Here is a 20,498-nt window from a genome sequence, read left to right on the forward strand (position 1 = left end):
ATGTCGGCATCTCTAGTCAGGCCAGCAATTTATTGCCCATCCCTAATTGTCCAGATGGCTGTTAAGATTCAATCACATTGCCGTGGGTCTGGAATCACACGTAGGCCAGATCAGGTAAAGATAGACAAACAGGAGGCTGGAAGAACACAGCTAGCCAGGCAGCATCAGGAGATGGAGAAGTGAAAGTTTCAGGTATAGGAATACCCAAAACATTGACTTAGATTAGATTACTTACAGTGTGGAAACAGGCCCTTCGGCCCAACAAGTCCACACCACCCCGCCGAAGCATAACCCACCCATACCCTACATCTATATCTACCCCTTACCTAACACTATGGGCAATTTAGCATAGCCAATTCACCTGGCCTGCACATCTTTGGACTGTGGGAGGAAACCGGAGCACCCGGAGGAAACCCACGCAGACACGGGGAGAACGTGCAAACTCCACACAGTCAGTCGCCTGAGGCGGGAACTGAACCCGGGTCTCAGGCGCTGTGAGGCAGCAGTGCTAACCACTGTGCCACCGTGCCGCCCACTTCTTCACCTCCTGATGCTGCCTAGCTTGTTGTGCTGATCCAGCCTCCTGTTTGTTGACTTTGGATTCTAGCGTCTGCAGCTTTTTTGTCTCAGACCAGGTAAGAAAGGCAGTTTCCTTCACTAAAGGGCATTAGTGAACTAGACGTGGTTTTTCAACAATCAACAAAGATTTCATGCTCATCATTAGACTCTTGTTTCCAGATTTTTCAGTGAATTCAAATTCCGCTATCTGCCATAGAAGGATTCAAAAACACATGTTGCCAGGATGTGACCTGGGTTACTGGATTAATAGGCTTGTGATAACACCACTAGGCCATTGCCTCCCATTTACTTGCCCGCTCACTCCCCGAGTCCCTTGATTTTGTGAGAGACCAAAAATATGTCTGCATTAGCCTTAAATATAGTCAAGGAGCAGGAACTAGGTCTGAGAGATGAGATGAGCTCAGAGATAACATGAGGAAAGATAAGAGAGAAATTAGAGAAATAGTCCAGGGCTCGGAAGAGGGGAGTTTAGTTGTGTGGATTTTTTCTATAAACAAAACTATCCAGAAATGTTATAAGGCTATAAGATAAGGAGCAGAATTTAGGCTGATAGGTTTCTCAACCCCATTCTCCCGCTTCCTCCACATAACCCTTGATACCCTTGAACTCAAGAACCTATCTATTTCAGTCTTAAATATAATCAATGACTTGGCCTCCACAGCCTTCTGTGGCAGTGAATTCCATAAATTTACCACTCTCTGGCTGAAGAAGGTTCTCCTCATCTCCATTCTAAAAGGTCTTCCCTTTACTCCAAGGCTGTGCCCTAGTCTCTCCTACCAATGGAAAAATTTTTCCAACATCTACTCTGCCCAGGCCATTCCGTATTCTGTATGTTTCAATTAGATTCCCCGCCCCCCCATCCTTCTAAACTCCATCGAGAATCGACCCAGAGTTCTCAAACGTTCCTCACATTAAGCTTTTCATTCTTGGGGCCATTCTTGTGAACCTCTGGTTCAGGTGGGACTTGAACCTGGTTCAAAGGCAGAGACACTACACTGTACCACAAGACCCCTTTTTTTCCCTCAAACATTGTTGCAGCAATGTTATTATATACCTTTGGAGCAGCTGGGACTTGAACCTAGGTCCGCTGGCTCAGAGATAGGAATGCTACCTCTGCACCACAAGGGGGCCTTTACGCTGGTAGAATGGACGATTGTGACAGAGGCAAGAATAAAGTCTACACTAGATACAGAGCTGCATTGGTTCCTCAGCTTTTATTGCAAGTTGCTGGATTCTTCAGTTCATTGTTTGGGAATGCATTAGACAGACATTGCTTGTGGCATTGATGTAAAATGGCCTTATTGTCCACAGGAATACTACAGTGACCTTACAAGCTGCAAACCTGGACAGTCTGCACTGATGAGTGCTCAATGCAATGTAGGGTGGAAACTCCAATATCGTGAACAAATACTTTCTGTTTCAGAGAGGTAGAAAGGCTGAGATGCTTTGGAGAAGCAGAGATGTGATGACTGAAAGAGCAGATAGCCGAGTTCAATGGAGGCGAAGGCACTCATTCACAGTGACAGGAGTAGAAAAGGGACAGGACATATGGTTGGAAGGTGAAGAAATATAGAAAATAGGAGCAGGAGTAGGCCATTCAGCCCTTTGAGCCTACTTGGTCATTCAATATGATCATGGCTCAACATTCAATTCATTACCCTGTTCCTGATTTCGCCCTATGCTCTTTGATCGCCTTAACCCTAAAAACTATATCTAACACCTTCATGAAAACATTCAGTGGCAAAGAATTCCACAGGCTCACCTCTCTCTGGATGAAGAAATTTCTCCTCATCTCAGTCTAAAATGGCGTACCCCATATCTTTCAACTGTGACCCCTGATCCTGGACTCCCTGGTCATCAGGAACATCCTTACTGCATTTACCCTGTGCAGTCCTGCTAGAATTTTATCGGTTTCTATGAGAACCCAAACCTCACCCCGCCACATTCTTCTAAACTCTATAAGATGAAAGGACCATAGGATATAGGAGCAGAATTAGGCCATTCGACCCACTGAGTTTGCTCAACCATTCGATCATCATTGATATGTTTCTCAACCCCATTCTCTTGCCTTCTCCATGTAACACTTGATCCCCTTACTAATCAAAAACCTACCTATCTCTGTCTTAAATATATTCAATGACTTGGACTCCACATCTATCTGCAGCAATGAGTTCCACAGGTTAACTACTCTTTGACTGAAGAAATTCCTCCTCATTTCAGTTCTAAAGGGTCATCCATTTGCTCTGAGGCTGTACCCTCGAGATCTAGTCTCTCCTACTTATGGAAACATCCTCACCTTATCCATACTATCCAGGCTTCTCAGTATTCTGTCAGTTTTAATTAGACCCACTGGCCCAGAGTCCTCAACCACTCCTCTAATTGACAACCCTTCATCCCCACAAGCATTCTTGCAAATATCCTCTCAGCCACCTCCAAGGTCAGCACATCCTTCCTTAGATAGAGGGACACAATATTCCAAATGCAGTCTGACCAGAGCCTTACACAGCCTCAGCAGTACATCTCTCTTCTTGTATTCTAGCCCTCTTACAATGAATGCTAACATTGCAATTGCCTTCCTAACCGCCAACTGAACCCACAGGTTAACTTTAAGAGAATCCTGAGCTAGAACTCTCAAGTCATCTTGTAATACAGATTTCTGAAGTCTTTCCCCATTAACAAAATAGTCTATGCCCCTATATTCTTTCTTCTAAAGTGTATAATCACACACTTTTCCACGTTGTATTCCATCTCTATTTCTTTGCCCACTCTCCTAGCCTTCTGCAGTCTCCCTGATTCCTCAACTTCCTCCAACTATGTGTCTTCTGCAAACTTAGCCACAATATCCTCAGTTCCTTTATCCAGATCATTAATGTATATGATGAAAAGCTGCAGTCCCAACACGGACTCCTGTGGAAATCCACTTGTCACTGGCTCCCATCCTGAAAAAAGAACCCTTTATTCCCACTTTTTGCATTCTGCCGGTCAGCCAAGCCTCTATCCATGTCAGTCCCCTGCCCCTAACACCATGGGCTCATATTAAGTAGCCTCCTGTGCTGGTCCTTGTCAAAAGCCATCTGAAAATCCAAATAGATCACATCCACTGCCTCTCCTTAGCCTAACTTGCTTATTACCTCCTCAAAGAGTTCTAACAAATTTGTCAGACATGACCTACCCAGCCTTTTTTTAAAATGCATTTCCAATACTCCACAATCTCATCCTTAATTATGGACTTTAAAATCTTATCAATAATCGAAGTCGGACTAACCAGCCTATAGTTTCCTGTCTTCTACCTCCCTCTCTTCTTAAACAGGGATAATACATTAGTCATTTGCCAGTCCTCTAGAACCTTTCTTGACTCCAGTAATTCCTGAATGATCATCACCAATGCCTCTATAATCTCCACAGCCTTCTCCTTCAGAACCCTGGAATGTAGTCCATCTGCTTCTGGTGATTTATCCTCCTTCAGACCTTTCAGCTTCCCCAGCACCTTCTCCTTAGTGATGGCCACTGCACTCACCTCTGCCCCCTGAAGCTCTGGTTTGCTGCTGGTGCCTTCCACTGTGAAAACTGTGCAAAGTACCTATTCAGTTCCTTCGCCATTTCTTTGTTTCCTTTACTACATCTCCAGCCTCATTTTCTATTGGGTCAATGTGCACTCTTGCTTCTCTCATCTTTTGTATATCGAATAAAATATCATGCAACCTTCCTTTATATTACTAATGAGCTTAACCTCATTTTTATCCTCTCCACCCCCATTATTGCTTTTCTAGTTAACTCCTATGGTTTTTAAAGGCTTCCAATCCTCTGTCTTCCCACTTATCTTCACAAGTTAATATAGCTCCAATGATCCAGCACATAAGGCAATGTGACTGGCATAGTGGCTCAGAGCACTGCTGGCTCACAGTGATTCTAGCCTCGGGGTGACCGTCTGTGTGGAGTTGGCACACTCTCCCCATGTCAGCGCGAGCTTCCTCCAGGTTCTCCGGTTTCCTTCCACAACCCAAGAAATGTGCAAGTCAGGTGGATTGGCCATAGTGTTCGGTGCATTAGACAGAGGGAAATGGGTCTTGGTGGATTACTTTTTGGAGGGATGGTGTGGACTTGTTGTGCCAAATGGCCTGTTTCCAAACTGTAGGGAATCTAAGCACATTTTTTACTCTAAAAGAGGACAGTTAGCAAGGACAAGATGATGCAACAATTTGTGCAAAAAAGGACCATGGGGTTCTGTGAAGTTAAAACCATTACAATCAAATGCACAATAATGGTTTCTTACAGTGCATTTGGTTACTTTCCATGAAGTCTTCATCCTCTATATTCACGTTATTTGGAGTCGAGCAATAAGTTCTGATATTGTCTTTCAGATACCAGCTGAGGTTTTCATCGACCACTGAGAACATTAAGGCAAACTCTTCATTTGCTGCCTTATTCTGATGCTTCTTGCCAGTTAGAACACCTAGAAATCAACAGGAAAGTGGAATTGATTAATCACACTTAATTTCGCAATTTATTTTTATTCATTCACATGACTAGGATATCACTGGCTGGGCCAGCATTTATTGCCTAGTCCTAATGGCCCAGAGGGCAGTTAAGAGTCAACCCCATTAGATTACTTACAGTGTGGAAACAGGCCCTTCGGCCCAACAAGTCCACACCACCCCGCCGAAGCGTAACCCACCCATACCCCTACATCTACCCCTTACCTAACACTATGGGCAATTTAGCATGGCCAATTCACCTGACCTGCACATCTTTGGACTGTGGGAGGAAACCGGAGCACCCGGAGGAAACCCACGCAGACACGGGGAGAATGTGCAAACTCCACACAGTCAGTCGCCTGAGGCGGGAATGAACCTGGGTCTCTGGCGGTGCGAGGCAGCAGTGCTAACCACTGTGCCACCGTGCCGCCCATTAGATTCCCTACAATATGGAAACAGGACCTTCAGCCCAACAAATCCACACCGACCCTCTGAAGAGTAGCTCACCCACACCCTTTCCCCATTCCCCTACCCTATATTTACCCCTGACTAGTGCACCTAACACAGTGGGCAATTTAGCATAGCCAATTCACCTGGCCTGCACATCTTCGGATTGTGGGAGGAAGCTGGAGCACCTGGAGGAAACCCACGCAGACACGGGGAGAATGTGCGAACTTCACATAGACAGTCACCCAAGGTGGGAATCCAGTGCAGATCCCTGGTGCTGTGAGGCAGCAATGCTAACCACTGAGCCACCATGTCACCCCAAATTGTTGTGGGTCTGGAGTCACATGTAGGCCAGATCAGGTAAGGATGGCAGTTTGCTTCCCTAATTAGCGAAGAAGATGGGTTTTTCCAACAATTGTCAATGGTTTTGTAGTCATCGTTAGACTTTTAATTTCAGGTTATGAATTCTTATTGAATTCAATTCTACCATCTGCTATGGCAGGATTTGACCCCAGAATGTTACCTGGGTCTATGGATTAATAATCCAGTGATAATACCACTCGGCCATTTATGGCCACCACCTCACCCCTTACGCCCCCATACTTTGCGTGAGCTATACGGTGAGTAAAATGGGAAAGGTCAATTTGAATTGTAAATTATTCATAGTTTAAGGAAACAAAAATTACATCTATTAATGACAGTCTCAGGCCATTCCTTTTCACAACCATCAGATTAATTTTGAAATTAAAAACAGGGAAAATTTTGGAGAAACACAGCAGGTCTGACAGCAACTGTGGAGACAGAAACTGAGTTAATGTTTCAGGTCCAGAGTGATGTCTTGATTTTTATGCACAATTATTGAGGAAGCATCACCTTACCCGAAACGTTAACTCTGATCTCTTTCCACAGATGCTGCCAGACCTGTTAAGCCTTTCTGGCAACTTCTGATTTGCAGCATCTGCAAATCGATTTCTCTTAGTCACAATTAGTGACCTGTTGTGAAAATAAACACAATCAGCATTTTTTTAATACCCAAGAATGTCTCATAAGCAGCAAATGTATGAGTGATCAGATGGAGAAGGAATAAACAGAGCATCAGATTAATACCATACTTTGCTTTGTGTGGTCTCATAAGAACATAAGCGATCAGAGCAGGAGTAGACAAATCAGCCCCTCAAGCCTGTAATGCCTTTCTATAAGATCATTTCCGATCTACCTCAGGTCTCAACATCTCTTTCTTATCAGCTCCTCACAGCCCTGAGCTCCTCAATATTTCAAAAATCTGATCCCTCCTTTTTAAATATTTGCATTGGTTTGGCTATCCCGTTCTCTAAGGTAGAGAATTCCAAGCAGTCACTACCTGTTGAGAGAAGAAATTCCTTGGCATTTCAACATCCTGTTATTCTGTAACGATGTCCCCTAGTTTGAGACTCCCCTACTTGTGGCAACATATTCTCAATATCTACCCCGTAGGATTCTCAAGTATTACAATAAGATCACCTCTCATTCTTCTGAATGCGATTGAATAAAAGTCTAACCTGTTGGGTTATATTGCGTCAACCTCTTCATTCCAGGAGTCAACCTAGTGAATCTCTTTCAAACTGTCTCCGGTATAGTCTTTCCTAAACACGGGCACCAAAACTGTACACATTATTCTAGGTGCAACCCCTTCAACATCCAATTGTTTCTAACAAGATTTCTCTGTTGTAAATAGAAACATTTAAGAGGCATCTTGACGGACATATGAATGGGCAGGGAACAGAGGGATATAGATTACGTAGGGGCAAAAGGTTTTTACTTTAGAAAGGCATGTGTCAGCACATGGTGGGCCAATGGGCCCATTCCTGTGTTGTACTCTTCTTTGTTCTTTATTATCCCTGAGTTTGTCTTCTGTGTGCTAACCAATCCTCAATCCATGTTAATACATTACTCCTAATATCGTGAGCTCATAACGGTGCAATAACCTTTTATTGCTACCTTATGAGAATCTCAATATTTACTCCTGCGTGGAAGATATCATCTCTGTCAATTCGGATGAAATTTTCTCTCAGACTGAAATATTGGTCTCCACCTTACACTTTTTGGCAAAGTTTGGATTTTATTGAGTTTCCGAGAGAGTTTCCTGCCATGAAGCTGCATGTTTTCCCATTGAGTCTTCCCGGATTTGCCTCATTAACCACTCACCTGGATCCTGTGGTGCCCGTCTTGTCCCATGCCAGCTCAATTCTACCACTCACCATAGAATTCAGCACTGACAGGATATAGACCAACAACTCTGGTGCTCACACCATCTTTAACAGGCTCTTGTGCACCCATTAGGCATTGTCGGTCTGCAGCTGTCCTGTGCACTTGGTGAAGTTTTCCCAAGAGGTGGCAGATAGAAGGAAGTTGGCATCTGGCTTTGTGGACAGGTTCCTGGTGGATGTGCTGGTACAGAGGGAGATGCCCTCTTCCCTCCAGGACCATCCACACCATCAGATCCTGCCAGCCTGACCCCAGGGTCATTGCAGCCTCAGCCATCTGGCGGACTGCCCAGCAGTGAAGGAAGAAGGTCAATGACCTTCTCCACTTTGCCAGGGCACGGGCCACCACCCTCTATATGGGGTGTGTGCAGTTGCTGCCCTGAGATTGTTGTTGGCTGACATCCAAGATAGCGTCTTGATGGAGGAAGCGGTGAGCTGGGGTCTCCAGGTACCTGCTCTGACTTCCGTGTCGGGAATTCTCAACGTCCCGTTTCCTCGCAGAATTAGGTAGGAAAAGAAGCTATGTAATATCAGGATGAGGTGTAACGTTAGTGAGGCTGCATTTGAAAATACAGGCAATTGCTCCTGATATCAAGAAAGGCCTTGCTGGACCTCTCAAACAATTCTCCCAGATTTCCCAATATCCCTCATCGTTCAGGCCCCAATGAGGTTCCGCCTATTAACTCTGCTTAACTCCACAGAAACAGCCTGACTTGCTAGTGCTTCCAGCATTTCCTGCCTTTTTACTTGGCCATCAAGCGATGTCTAACACAATGTTCTGGAATTGCTGGAGGAAGCAATTCCAGTAAAGATCACTCCTGTACAAAAGGGGACAGTGACAAACATCCGGCTTTTATATGTTAAACTTCACCTCTATTCTTCCTTCATGTCAAACTATGAGGTTCTCCAGTTCAATGTGTTATCACCAGTATACGTTGTGTGTGTCTACCTCATCATAACTGAGTCAATCATTACCTTTTTTGCAAATAATCAAAGGTCCAATAAGTCCAGCTGCAACATCCTTGGGTGCATCAATATGTGAGTGATAAATCCTTGTCAAACAGTCTATGTCATTCTCAGCTGGGCTTTGATCTTCTGTTAAATCCCACTTGTAAGTGTAGTTTGTTCCTGGGTTTACATGGTCATCTAGTTTCTCTCTGGCAGTGGAGTTGTCAGGATAAAATGCACCTGGGAAAGCAAAGGACAGGATTAATTGTATGCTACATCACACTAATACCCTGCTCATAGTTGCAAATTGGTACCACATTGAAAGTTTTTTTTTTGTCTTTTCAAGTTTCAAGAAACTTAATTTGAAAGCCAAAGACAATAATACAGAATACTGCAAAGTTTGAAACCAGTAACCGTTGCTTTTTTTATTACTATTAGAAGTGCATATAGCTTCATGTTGAATGTTTGAGCTTGAGTGAACTAACAAGGGATCGAGAACTGGAAGAGGTGATATAGCATGAAGAAGCTCTGAGAGAGCTGTGGTGTTTGAGATTATGAAGTAAAGATGTCATCGTCCCCTCTCATTGGAGGGAGACAATTGGTGATGCTTTCGCTCATGTGTCAGGCAAGGGGTGATGTTGAGAAGGTGGGACCTTCATGTTGACTTCAGTCAGGTTGGGAAATTAATTCTCATTGGTAGTTTTATTCTACTTCGCAAGTCAGCCATCCAGCCAACTGAGCCTTTAAAAGGAGAAAGGGCTGCGGGGAATATGTGAGTGGAGATTAGACCAAGGAGAGGATATATGATGTGGAAGCTATGGTTGAAGTATAGCCACTGTTATAATGTAGGAAGTGCACCAGCCAATTTGTGGACAGGATGATGCCCACAAACAATAATGAGATAATTGGCCACTTGCAATATTTTAGTGGTAATGGTTGAGGAATAACATAAAAATTCAGAGCAGGAGTAGGCCATTCAGCCCTTCCAGCCTGCTCCACCATCCCGTAGAATCATGTTTTAAATAACTGAGGGCCAAGACACTGAAGAAATCTCTGCTACTCTTCAAAACAGTGCCATGGGATTTTTTTAATGTATACTTCAGAGAGCAGAGGTATGGTTTAGGTTGCACCGCTGAAAGTCAGTGTGCGATAGGGGCATTATTGACTATGGGGCAATTGTATGGTTCTTCCTCAATGTGAGTCAGTGTTGAGGAGAAGGTGGCCCACACCAGGTAGGGTAACTGGGTACATTAAGAAACAGAGGAAATGAAGAAGTCACCTAGACTCAAAACACTAGCTTGCTCTCTCTCCATGGATGTTTTCTGACCCATTGTAATCTTCAGCATTTGTTGTTTTCAGTATGGATTCCAGCATCTGCAGCCATTTGCTTGTATGGAGTAATGATGGATAATGCAACATGATTATTGCCCAAGAGAACCTTGTGGTAAGTTTTGGTTAGGGCCACTTGGTCCTCTAAGAAAAGCACAAAGATAATTGGACAGATTGAAATTAACCAATGGGATGGATCTTGTGTACATAGAACATAGAAACATAGAACATTACAGAGCTGTGCAGGCCCTTCGGCCCTCAATATTGCACTGACCTGTGAAACCAATCAGAATCCCATCTAGCCTATACTGTTCCATTCTCGTCTGTATGTTTATCCAATGACCATTTAAATGCCCTTAAAGTTGGTGAGTCTACTACTGTTGCAGGCAGGGCGGTCCACACCCCTACTACTCTCTGAGTAAAGAAACTACCTCTGACATCTGTCCTATATATCTATCACCCCTCAATTTAAAGCTATGTCCCCTCATGTTAGCCATCACCATCTGAGGAAAAAGGCTCTCACTATCCACTCTATCTAATCCTTTGATTATCTTATATGTCTCAATTGAGTCACCTCTCAAACTTCTCTCTAACAAAAACAACCTCAAGTCCATCAGCCTTTCCCCATAAGACCTTTCCTCCATACCAGGCAACATCCCAGTAAATCTCCTCTTTCCAAAGCTTCCATATCTTTCCTATAATGTGGTACGCAATACTCCAAATGCGGCCGTACCAGAGTTTTGTACAGCTGCAGCATGACCTCATGGTTCCCAAACTCAATCCCTCTATTAATAATAACTAACACACCGTAAGAACCCTATCAATTTGGGTGGCAACTTTCAGGGACCAATGTACGTGGACACCAATATCTCACTGCTCATTGACACTACCAAGAATCTTACCATTAGCCCAGTATTCTTTATTCTTGATGCTCCTTCCAAAGTGAAACACCTCACATTTGTCCACATTAAACTCCATTTACCACCTCTCAGCCCAGCTCTACAGCTTAACTATGTCCCTCTGTAACCTACAACATCCTTCGTCACTATCCACAACTCCACCAACCTTAGTGTCATCCGCAAATGTACTAACCCATCCTTCTATGCCCTTATCCAGGTCATTTATAAAAATTCCAAACAGCAGTGGACCTAAAACAGATCCTTGTGGTACCCCACTAGTAACTAAACTCCAGGATGAACATTTCCCATCAACCACCACCCTTTGTCTTCTTTCAGCTAGCCAATTTCTGATCCAAATCGTTAAAGCACCCTCAATACCATGTCTCCGTATTTTATGTAATAGCCTACCATGAGAAACCTTATGAAAATCCTTACTGAGATCCATATACACCATATCAACCACTTTACCTTTATCCACCTGTTTGGTCACCTTCTCAAAGAACTCAATAAGGTTAGTGAGGCACGACCTACCCTTCACAAAACCGTGTTGACTATCCCTAATCAACTTAATCCTTTCTGGATGATTGTAAATCGTAACTCTTATAATCTTTTCCAGCACTTTACCTAAAACTGAAGTAAGGCTGACTGGTCTATAATTGCCAGGGTTGTCTCTACTCCCCTTCTTGAACAAAGGAAGAACACTTACTATCCTCCAGTCTTCTGGTGCTATTCCTGTAGACAGTGATGACATAAAGATCAAAACCAAAGGCTCGGCAATCTCTTCACTGGCTCCCCAGAGAATCCTCGGATAAATCCCATCCAGACCGAGGGCTTATTTATTTTCACACTTCCCAGAATTGCTAACACCTCCTCCTTGTGAACCTCAAACCCATCTAGTTGAGTAGCCTGTATCTCAGTATTCTCCTCTACAAGGTTGTCTTTTTCTAGTGTTAAAACTGACAAAATGTATAGCTTTGTGGAAATTAGAAATGATGTTATAAAGGTGCACGTGATGTTGTGGTACATTGTACAAAGGATTGTGGCAGCTTATGGGTTCACCTGTACTAGTTTTCACAAAAAGTCATCCTGATTGGAGTCACACAATATAGAAGAGGCCCATCAAGTCTGTACTGACCTATTGACGCTGTCCCAACTTCCCTCACTTGGCCCATAGCCTTGAACGTTATAACATTTCAAGTGATTGTCCAAGTCTTTTTTAAAGGTTGTTAAGTTTCCCACACCAACCATCCTCCCAGGCAGTGTATTTTAGACCCCCACCACCTTCTGGGTAACAAAGACTTTCTTCACACCTCCTCTAACCCCCTGTCTTTCCCCTTTAAAATGATGCTGCTTTCTACTCAACCTGTCCATGTCCCTCATAATCTCATACACCTCAATCTGAAGTCTCCCCTCAGCCTTCTCTGCACTAAAGAAAGCAATTTGAACCTTCAGTTATTCCTAGTTATTCTCTCCTAGAGATACTTAGGGAAGGCAAGGCAATTCCTGGTGGAGTGACTAAATCATTTGCTGCTCCCAGTAGCTACTGATAGTCTCGCATCGCATCACTCAGTGATCCAAATCAGAACAAAGAGCAAAAATATCAAACATCAGCCAGGAAAGTGGTTACCTTCATTTTCTTTAGTGTAGGTGAAACCGTGTGCATGAAGTGTGTAAGGTCGAGAAGCAAAATTCTTCAGATGAATAATGACGACATCGCCTTGTTCAGCCTTTATCATTGGTCCTAGGAATCCCAACCATTCCGGTTTAGGAACCTCCTTGGTATAATTGCCATCTGTATACTCTATGTATACAGCTTTCTTATAGATACTCCCTATCCTGGTAGGACTTCGTTTCAGGTAGACAGATGCATGCCTGTATATTGTAAAATACAACTAGTATCAGAACACAAAGGGGAAAGGGACTTTGTAATGTTACAGTGCCTCTCATTGACTCAACATTTTCCAAAGCAGTTCACGATTAATGCAGTTCATTGGAAATATCGACACTGTACAAGTTAAAGAAGCCCAATTGAGGGAGACGCTGAATAGGCCAGAGCTATTTTCCCTGGGATGTTGGAGACTGAGAGATGACTTTGCAGAGGTTTATAAAAACATGAGGAGCATGGACAGGGTGAACAATCAAGGTCTTTCTTTTCAGGGTAGGGGAATGCAAAACCAGAAGGATAGGTTTAAGGTGAGAGGGGAAAGGCATAAAAGGGCTACTCTTTCACGTAGAGGGTGGTATGTTTATGGAATGAGCTGCCAGAGGAAGTGGTGGAGGCTGGTACAATTGCAACATTTAAAAGGCATCTGGCTGGGTATATGAATAGGAAAGGATAAGAGAAATAACAGCCAAATGCTGGCAAATGAGACGAGATTAATTTAGAATATCTGGTCGGCACGGAATGAAGGATCTGTGTCCCTGCTGTACAACTCTATGACTCTAAGACAATGACTCTTAATGTGTTTTTTGATGCATGGTTCAAGAAAGAACTGCTTGTAAAGCAACCAAGAGAAGAGCATTTGCTATTTTCTAAAGTGGCCATGGATGGTTTCAAATTTTTTATTTGTCTGATTAATTGTGTAATTATCATCTCAACTAAAAAAAATCAAAATTCTTTTGCATAGTGCCACTTAAATCTGTGCTACTAAAGCCTACCTGAGACTTTTCCTTTTTGCATAAAGCACTGGAATGCCATTCCTCTAACATGTGGTCATGCAGAAGCACACTGTCAGGCCTTTCAGACTTAATGGATGTTATAAATTGCACTTGAATTTAAAATGGATTTTGCCAGACTTGTCAAGTTGCTGCTATCAGTCACATGATTTGCAATTTGGTGAACAGTTTGCACAGTGATTTGCAGAAAGGCAGAGCTAAACAGATCACTACTGTGGAACTTCTCACTCCATACCACATGGATAGATTGTAAAACAGTGAGATAAAAATATCAGGGCCCTCAAAGAAGGGAAAAAAGCATCTAGAGATTGCAGAGAAATTTGATGAAAGGAAACCATTGGCAGCCTCACCCTCAGTGTAAAGTTAATGTTAACTCTGCGCTGAGGCTAGCTGTTGTTTGTGAGGGTGAAGCCTTAAAATAAGGGGGAGCGGATTTAAGACTGAGTCGAAGAGGAACTTCTTCACCCAAGGGACTGTGAATCTGTGCAACCCCCTGCCTGGTAAAGTAGTTGAGGCTACCTCAAGGCAAAAATGGATAGATGTTTGAACAGGATTTAAAGGTGATGCTGAGTGGGCAGGTAGGTGGAGCTGAGTCCATGAAATGATCAGCCATGATCTTATTGAAGGGCGGAACAGGCGCGAGGGGTCAGGTGGTCTACTCCTGTTCTTATTTCTTATGTTCAATTGTTCGGGTCCATTGACCCTTCTTCAGAAATGGACCCAAAATGTTAACTCTTTCTCTCTCCACAGATGCTGCCAGACCTGCTGAGGATCACCAGCAATTTCTGTTTTTGTTTCAGATTTCCAGCATCCTCAGTTCTTTGCAATTTGTTTAGAAACTAGCTAGTCAGGTCTCACTCTGGATTCCAACCAGCCCATTAATAACATGAGCAGGAATCGATTACAACAGGTTGGTGATAATCATAGAATCCCTACAGTATGGAAACAGGCTATTTGCCCCAACAAGTCCACGCTGATCCCACAAACAGTATCTCACCCAGACCTATTCCCCTACCCTATTACTCTACATTTCCCCTGACTAATGCATCTAACCTACACAACCCTGAACACTGTGGGCAATCTAGTGTAGCCAATTCACCTGACCTGCACACCTTTGGATTGTGTGAGGAAACCAGAGCACCCGGAGGAAACCCACACAGACCCTGGGAGAATGTGCAAACTCCACACAGTCACTCAAGGCTAAAATCGAACCAGAGACTGGCGCTGTGAGGCAGAAGTGCTAACTGTTGAGCCACCATACTGCCCACGGTGATAAGTTAACAATCCTTGGCACATAATAAAAGCAAAATACGGTAGATGCTGGAAAAGTGAAAGCACACGAAGAATACTGGAGAAACGCAGCAGGTCTGGCTGCATCTATGTCGAGAGAAATCGAGTTATCATTTCGAGTCTGCAATCACTTCTTCAGTTCTGAAGAATCATAATCTTAAAGACTTCTCCTATTCACGGGTCAATCCTTGTGGAGTGCTACTTTTCTCATTCTCTCAGGGTAAAATAATTGAACTAAATTCGCACAGGAGAATTTAGTTTTCCATTGGAAGGCCTGTTCAGCAGTTAGAGGGTTAGTCATGCACAACTCCTGTTAACCCAGACAAAGCTCATTTGTAAAAATGTGGATCCTGCTAGCATTGACGGACATTAGAGGAGCAATGGCTGTTTAACTAAATTTAAATAAATAAATATCCTAACTGAATTCTCTTTGAAACATGGGCATAAAATATAAGCTCCTGGGATTCATTGTTCAGTCACATAGCCATTGAGAGTCCAGAAAACCTATCATCTAAGCCACCCTATTACTATCACTCAGTGTATTTTAACAATGTATCATGTTGTTCTTGTCTGTCAGGGATTGGACCCTCCTGATGCCTCAAATATATGTAAATATAGTTTTATACAAGTAACAAATGCCTTGGGTTTGTTTGCTGGATAGAGCCAAACTCTATTGTTTGTTTCTTCAAACGTTATTGTGTAGAACCAGATTGCTTTAGTTACTAATTATTTGTATATAACAATATATTTATGAGTAAAATACATTTTTGGAATTAAAAACAAATTGATCATGGTACAGTGGTAGTGTCCGTCCACATGGACCAAGAGGCCCATGTGAAAATCCCACCTGCTCCACTGTTGTGTAATAAGGTCTCTGAACAGGTTGATTAGAAAAATAGTATATGATTTTTAAAATTATCATTGCACTGGCATTAATCCTCAGCACTAAGAGGATTAGACACATGGCTAAATTCAGTAGTCCCTCAAAGAGCAGCACAGGTGTAACTAAGGCCCTTTTGTTTCACCGGCATCCAGTCACCAACAACCACTATCACTGCAGACTATTACTGACCGCCGAACCAAATGTCTAACCTGTAAACCAAATGAAACACTTCAAACAAGCAAACAGTGGAAAGCAGACACCACAATCCCAGGAACAAAGCTCCTCAATTATTGCTGATGAGGGAAGTGGTGAGTGGAACATGCAGAGGCAGGGCTGTGCTACTTTAAACATGTAAAGGGCCCTGAGGTCCCATCTCGAAGAACATAAGTGATAGGAGTTCAGGTAGGATTTAACCCTTCGTGCTTGCTTGGCCATTCAGTAAGATAATGGCTGGTCTTCCACTTTCCTGACTTATCCCTGTATCTCGTGATTCCCTTGATAAGTAAAAATCTGTCTTGAATATACTGAAAGATGTCATATCCAATCGCTCCAGGATGGAAAATTCCAAATGATTCCAGTTCCCTTGACTGAAGAAATCTTTATCTCACTTTGAAGTGAACAATCTCTTTGACCTGTGACTGTGGCTGTCCAAACCCAGGAAACAGTCTCTCAACATAACCCGTCAAAGCCTCTAAAGTTTTCATGTTTCAATAAGCTCACCCTGACTACTGACTTCAAATAAGGGAATCTGAAGTCTTTATACACACGTGCGTATATAAAACATATTTGCCCAGTTTTATCAAATGTAACATTGTTAGCCCATCTTCCTCATTTAAATGCTGACCAGCCTCCACCATCTTTGACCTTTATAAATCAGATCCCACGCTACTTCGAATTGACTTGACGTTCATATATACTCACTCATCCTTGTTGATGGTTATGCCAGCAATTATATTTTTGCCACTTGGAGCATAATTCCAAGTGATTTCCCTAATTCCAAAGTAATACTCCCGGGTTAAAGCCCTGGAAAGAGCACTGAAATGTAACAATAAGAAGCAAACGGTTGCCACTGTCTTCATCTTGCTTGAACTGTCACAGGATTCTTCACTTGAAGGAGAGACAAACAAGGAGCATGGTTTAAATTCTCCGGAGTTCCCACATTTATAAGCTGGCGTGAGGAATCCTCTGCAGCACTTGATTTACCTGGCCAATGAGATAGGAGAGAATTGCAAAATAACATTGGTTTTGTAATTTAGATAAGCAGCCACTGTTCCTCCAACCCACAATCATTCTAGTGAATTCCAAGGTTTCAATAATGATTTTCTGTTCCAGGTCAACAGTCAGTCACAAGTGTTCTGTCTGAATGCGGAGCTGTCTCCCACTGACAAACAAAGTACAATCTCTTGTACAACATTTAATTTGTGTACCTTCTCAGGACAATCAAGAACAGGGAGAAACCATTCTTTGTGGCTGGTTAGACCCTCAATTTGAGTACAAATCAATCTGTACTCCCTCTCACTTTTGAATGTTCCTATTGTCCTAGCGTCTGGAGGCAGTCATGTCTGGTTGCTCCAAATATCAGTTACACCTTCTGTGAATCAAGTACTATTGGTTATACCTCCCCAAAGGCAGGGAACATTATATCCTGTTGTTCCTGAATCCTCCAACACAGAACATAGTTTTCCCATACCTGCCTTGTAACAACTGGAATTCTAATGTATTCAAATGGAATAAGGGAAATAGATAGAATAGTAGGCAGACATGAATATTCGTATAGGAGTGGCACTTGATACATATGATGTGGAGGAGGCAATGATGGACTGGGGTGGACAAAGTTAAAAATCCACTAGGTAAAAACAATGACTGCAGATGCTGGAAACCAGATTTTGGATTAGTGGTGCTGGAAGAGCACAGCAGTTCAGGCAGCATCCGAGGAGCAGTAACATTGACGTTTCGGGGAAAAGCCCTTCATCAAGAATAAAGGCAGAGAGCCTGAAGCATGGAGAGATAAGCTAGAGGAGGGTGGGGGTGGGGAGAAAATAGCATAGAGTACAAAAGGTGAGTGGGGGAGGAGATGAAGGTGATAGGTCAGGGAGGAAGATGGAGTGGATAGTCCAACAGGTTTACTTGGAAGCTTTAGCTTTTGGAGTCCTGCTCCTTCATCAGGTAGTGGTGGAGTATAAGACCAGAAGACACAGAATTTATAGGAAAAGATTACACTGTCATAAAACTGAAATGGTAAACTGAACAAATCTGGATTGTTAAGTCTTTTATCTTTCAGACACATTTTTTACATACATTTTGCACCAGAGAAGCTATTCTTTTCAAATCGTTTGATGGACTTTGAGCAACTCTTTGGCAGAAAAGTTTTTCTGAGAGGACAGGTAGAGAGCACAATGCCACAGACGGGGCGAGAGGAGAATCGAACTTTTTTTTAATCTCTGAAATGACTGCACAGAGACCGGTATCCCATCGTCAAGTCACCCTTTATTTACTTGTGCACAGTACCCTGAACTGAGGCGATTCTCAATCTCCTGATTATATTTTGTTCATCTATATTTTTCTTTGTTTGAGGTGCAGTTGACCCACAGGGGCCCAGTCCAAACAGAAAAAGGTGACAACACATGCAAAAAGAAAGTGTAAACATTAAATACCATAGTGCATGGGCTCAGCCCTGCCACAAAATCATCATAGTCTTTGCTCAAAAAACAAAAAAAAACACACAGGGCTGCAACCAGCCCGTGAAATAGAACAAAAACAGCAGTTCCCTAATGAGAATTGAAATATAATAGTATGCACTGGCTGTGTAGCCAGCCAGTTCAGAGATCAGTTCTCAATAAAAGAATAACAGTAAACACTGGTTGTAGCCCAACCTGCTCGGTGTTAGTCCCCTTAAATGAGGAGATTCTCAATCTCCTGGAGCTATATTTTTTTCTTTTTTTTTGGTTTCCGCCCCCCCACCCTGTACCGCCTAACAGCGGTAGTGCTGATATTTTTCTCCAGTTTATATTGGTCAGCCAGGATTTCCTGATTGGCCCATATTAACAACACTGATCAAAAATCTTATAGTCTACAAGATCCACCTGGTTCCAATCACTACACTCTCTTTGCCTTTTATGTCTGTAAGCAGAGTCATAGAGCCGAAGAGTGTGGTGCTGGAAAAGCACAGCTGGTCAGGCAGCATCCGAGGAGCAGGAGAGTCAACGTTTCGAGCGTAAGCTTGTCAAGGACTTGTGCCCGAACCGTCAATTCTCCTGCTCCTCAGGTGCTGCCTGATCTGCTGTGCTTTTCCAGGACCACACTCTTTGACTCTGATCCCCAGCATTTGCAGTGCTCACTTTCTCGTAGCAGAGTGAGAGAATCATACAGCACAGAGGCAGACTTTTTGGTCCAATGTGTCCATGCTGATCAGACATCCCAATCTGACCTAGTCTCATTTGTCTGCATTTGGTTTATATCCCTCCAAACCCTTTCTATTCAGATACCCATGAAATTGTAACTGTAGCCACCACTGCCACCTCAGCTTAGAATGAATGGGGCAGCAGTTAACACAATAATTTGCAAAGAGACAGTGAGAAGCTATAGTGTTTTCATTGACTGTGGTTCTGAAGTGAGCATGTGTGTCTGACTGTACAAAAATATACACATATGGGGTGTTTCATTTCCTTTTTCTCATTTGAAATGGTCTGTGGTGTTTCCCTCAGCCTCTCTGTTTGTCAAGTCTAATTTTTAAAGTCAACTTGCAACAGATTTGTTTTTAGGGATAACAGCAGAAGTGTGATTTGATAATATTTTCAAACCCTGGGGGATGACACATAAACACACAAAAGCATACATGGAGGACCAAAGGAAAGGAAAGAGTTTACAATTACTTTAAAAACATACTGATATTAATTCACATGATTGTCAGAGTCCAGAAAGTTAGTGTCCTATTAAGGATTTTCTCCATGTGCACTGGGGCATCATGGTGGCTCAGTGGTTAGCACTGTTGTCGCACAGTGCCAGGGACCTGGGTTCAACTCCCTCCTTGGGTGACTATCCGTGTGGAGGTTGCATGTTCTCCCCATGTCTGCGCGAGTTTTGTCTTGGTGCTCCTGTTTCTTCCCACCATCCAAGGATGTGCAGGTTAGGTGAATTGGCCGTGGGAAATTGCCCATAATGATCAGGGGTGTTTAGTTAGATGCGTTCATCAGGGGTAAATGTAGAGTAGTAAGGGAAAGGGTCTGGGTTGCTTACTCTTCAGAGGATCATTGTTGGGGCATAGGGCCTATTTCCACACTGTAGGGATTCTATGATAATTCAGTTTCAGGGAACACAGGTAGGAGCTGCTCAGTTCATTTTAAAGTCGATAAAGGTGGAACAATATGAGGTTCACGTGCAGAAATGTGATTCACTGACAGACCACTGGATGGTAAAAAGATGAGGCAAAAGAGTCCAGATATTACTATTAAACTCTTCAGAGATCAGAGGAGTTTTGGTCATGTGATATGGTGCCTGAATGAGTCAAGCTATAACTTAATTAGTACTTATTCTTCTGGCTAAGGAGTCATAGTGTCATAGAGATGTACAGCATGGAAGCAGACCCTTCGGTCCAACCTGTCCACGCCAACCAGATATCCCAACCCAAACTAGTCCCACCTGCCAGCACCCGGCCCATATCCCTCCAAACCCTTCCTATTCATATACCCATCCAAATGCCTCTTAAATGTTGCAATTGTGCCAGCCTCCA

The 20,498-nt window shown here is 43.0% G+C and overlaps 1 protein-coding gene across 1 annotated transcript in view; it reads right to left on the minus strand.

Moving 5' to 3' along the window:
• cp (ceruloplasmin) overlaps positions 1–16,936 on the minus strand; it is a 55,349-nt gene extending 38,413 nt beyond the window's left edge. The window contains exons 1-4 of the mRNA XM_072572025.1: positions 16,691–16,936; positions 12,548–12,792; positions 8,720–8,932; positions 4,853–5,032 (exon numbers count right to left, since the gene is read on the minus strand). Of these exons, the coding sequence (XP_072428126.1) occupies positions 4,853–5,032; positions 8,720–8,932; positions 12,548–12,792; positions 16,691–16,848 (796 nt within the window). The 5' untranslated portion in view covers positions 16,849–16,936. The remainder of the gene's footprint in view (positions 1–4,852; positions 5,033–8,719; positions 8,933–12,547; positions 12,793–16,690) is intronic.
• Between the last annotated feature and the right edge of the window lie 3,562 nt (positions 16,937–20,498).

The sequence above is a fragment of the Chiloscyllium punctatum genome, chromosome 6 (genome assembly GCF_047496795.1).
Source record: "Chiloscyllium punctatum isolate Juve2018m chromosome 6, sChiPun1.3, whole genome shotgun sequence".
Taxonomy (NCBI): domain Eukaryota; kingdom Metazoa; phylum Chordata; class Chondrichthyes; order Orectolobiformes; family Hemiscylliidae; genus Chiloscyllium; species Chiloscyllium punctatum.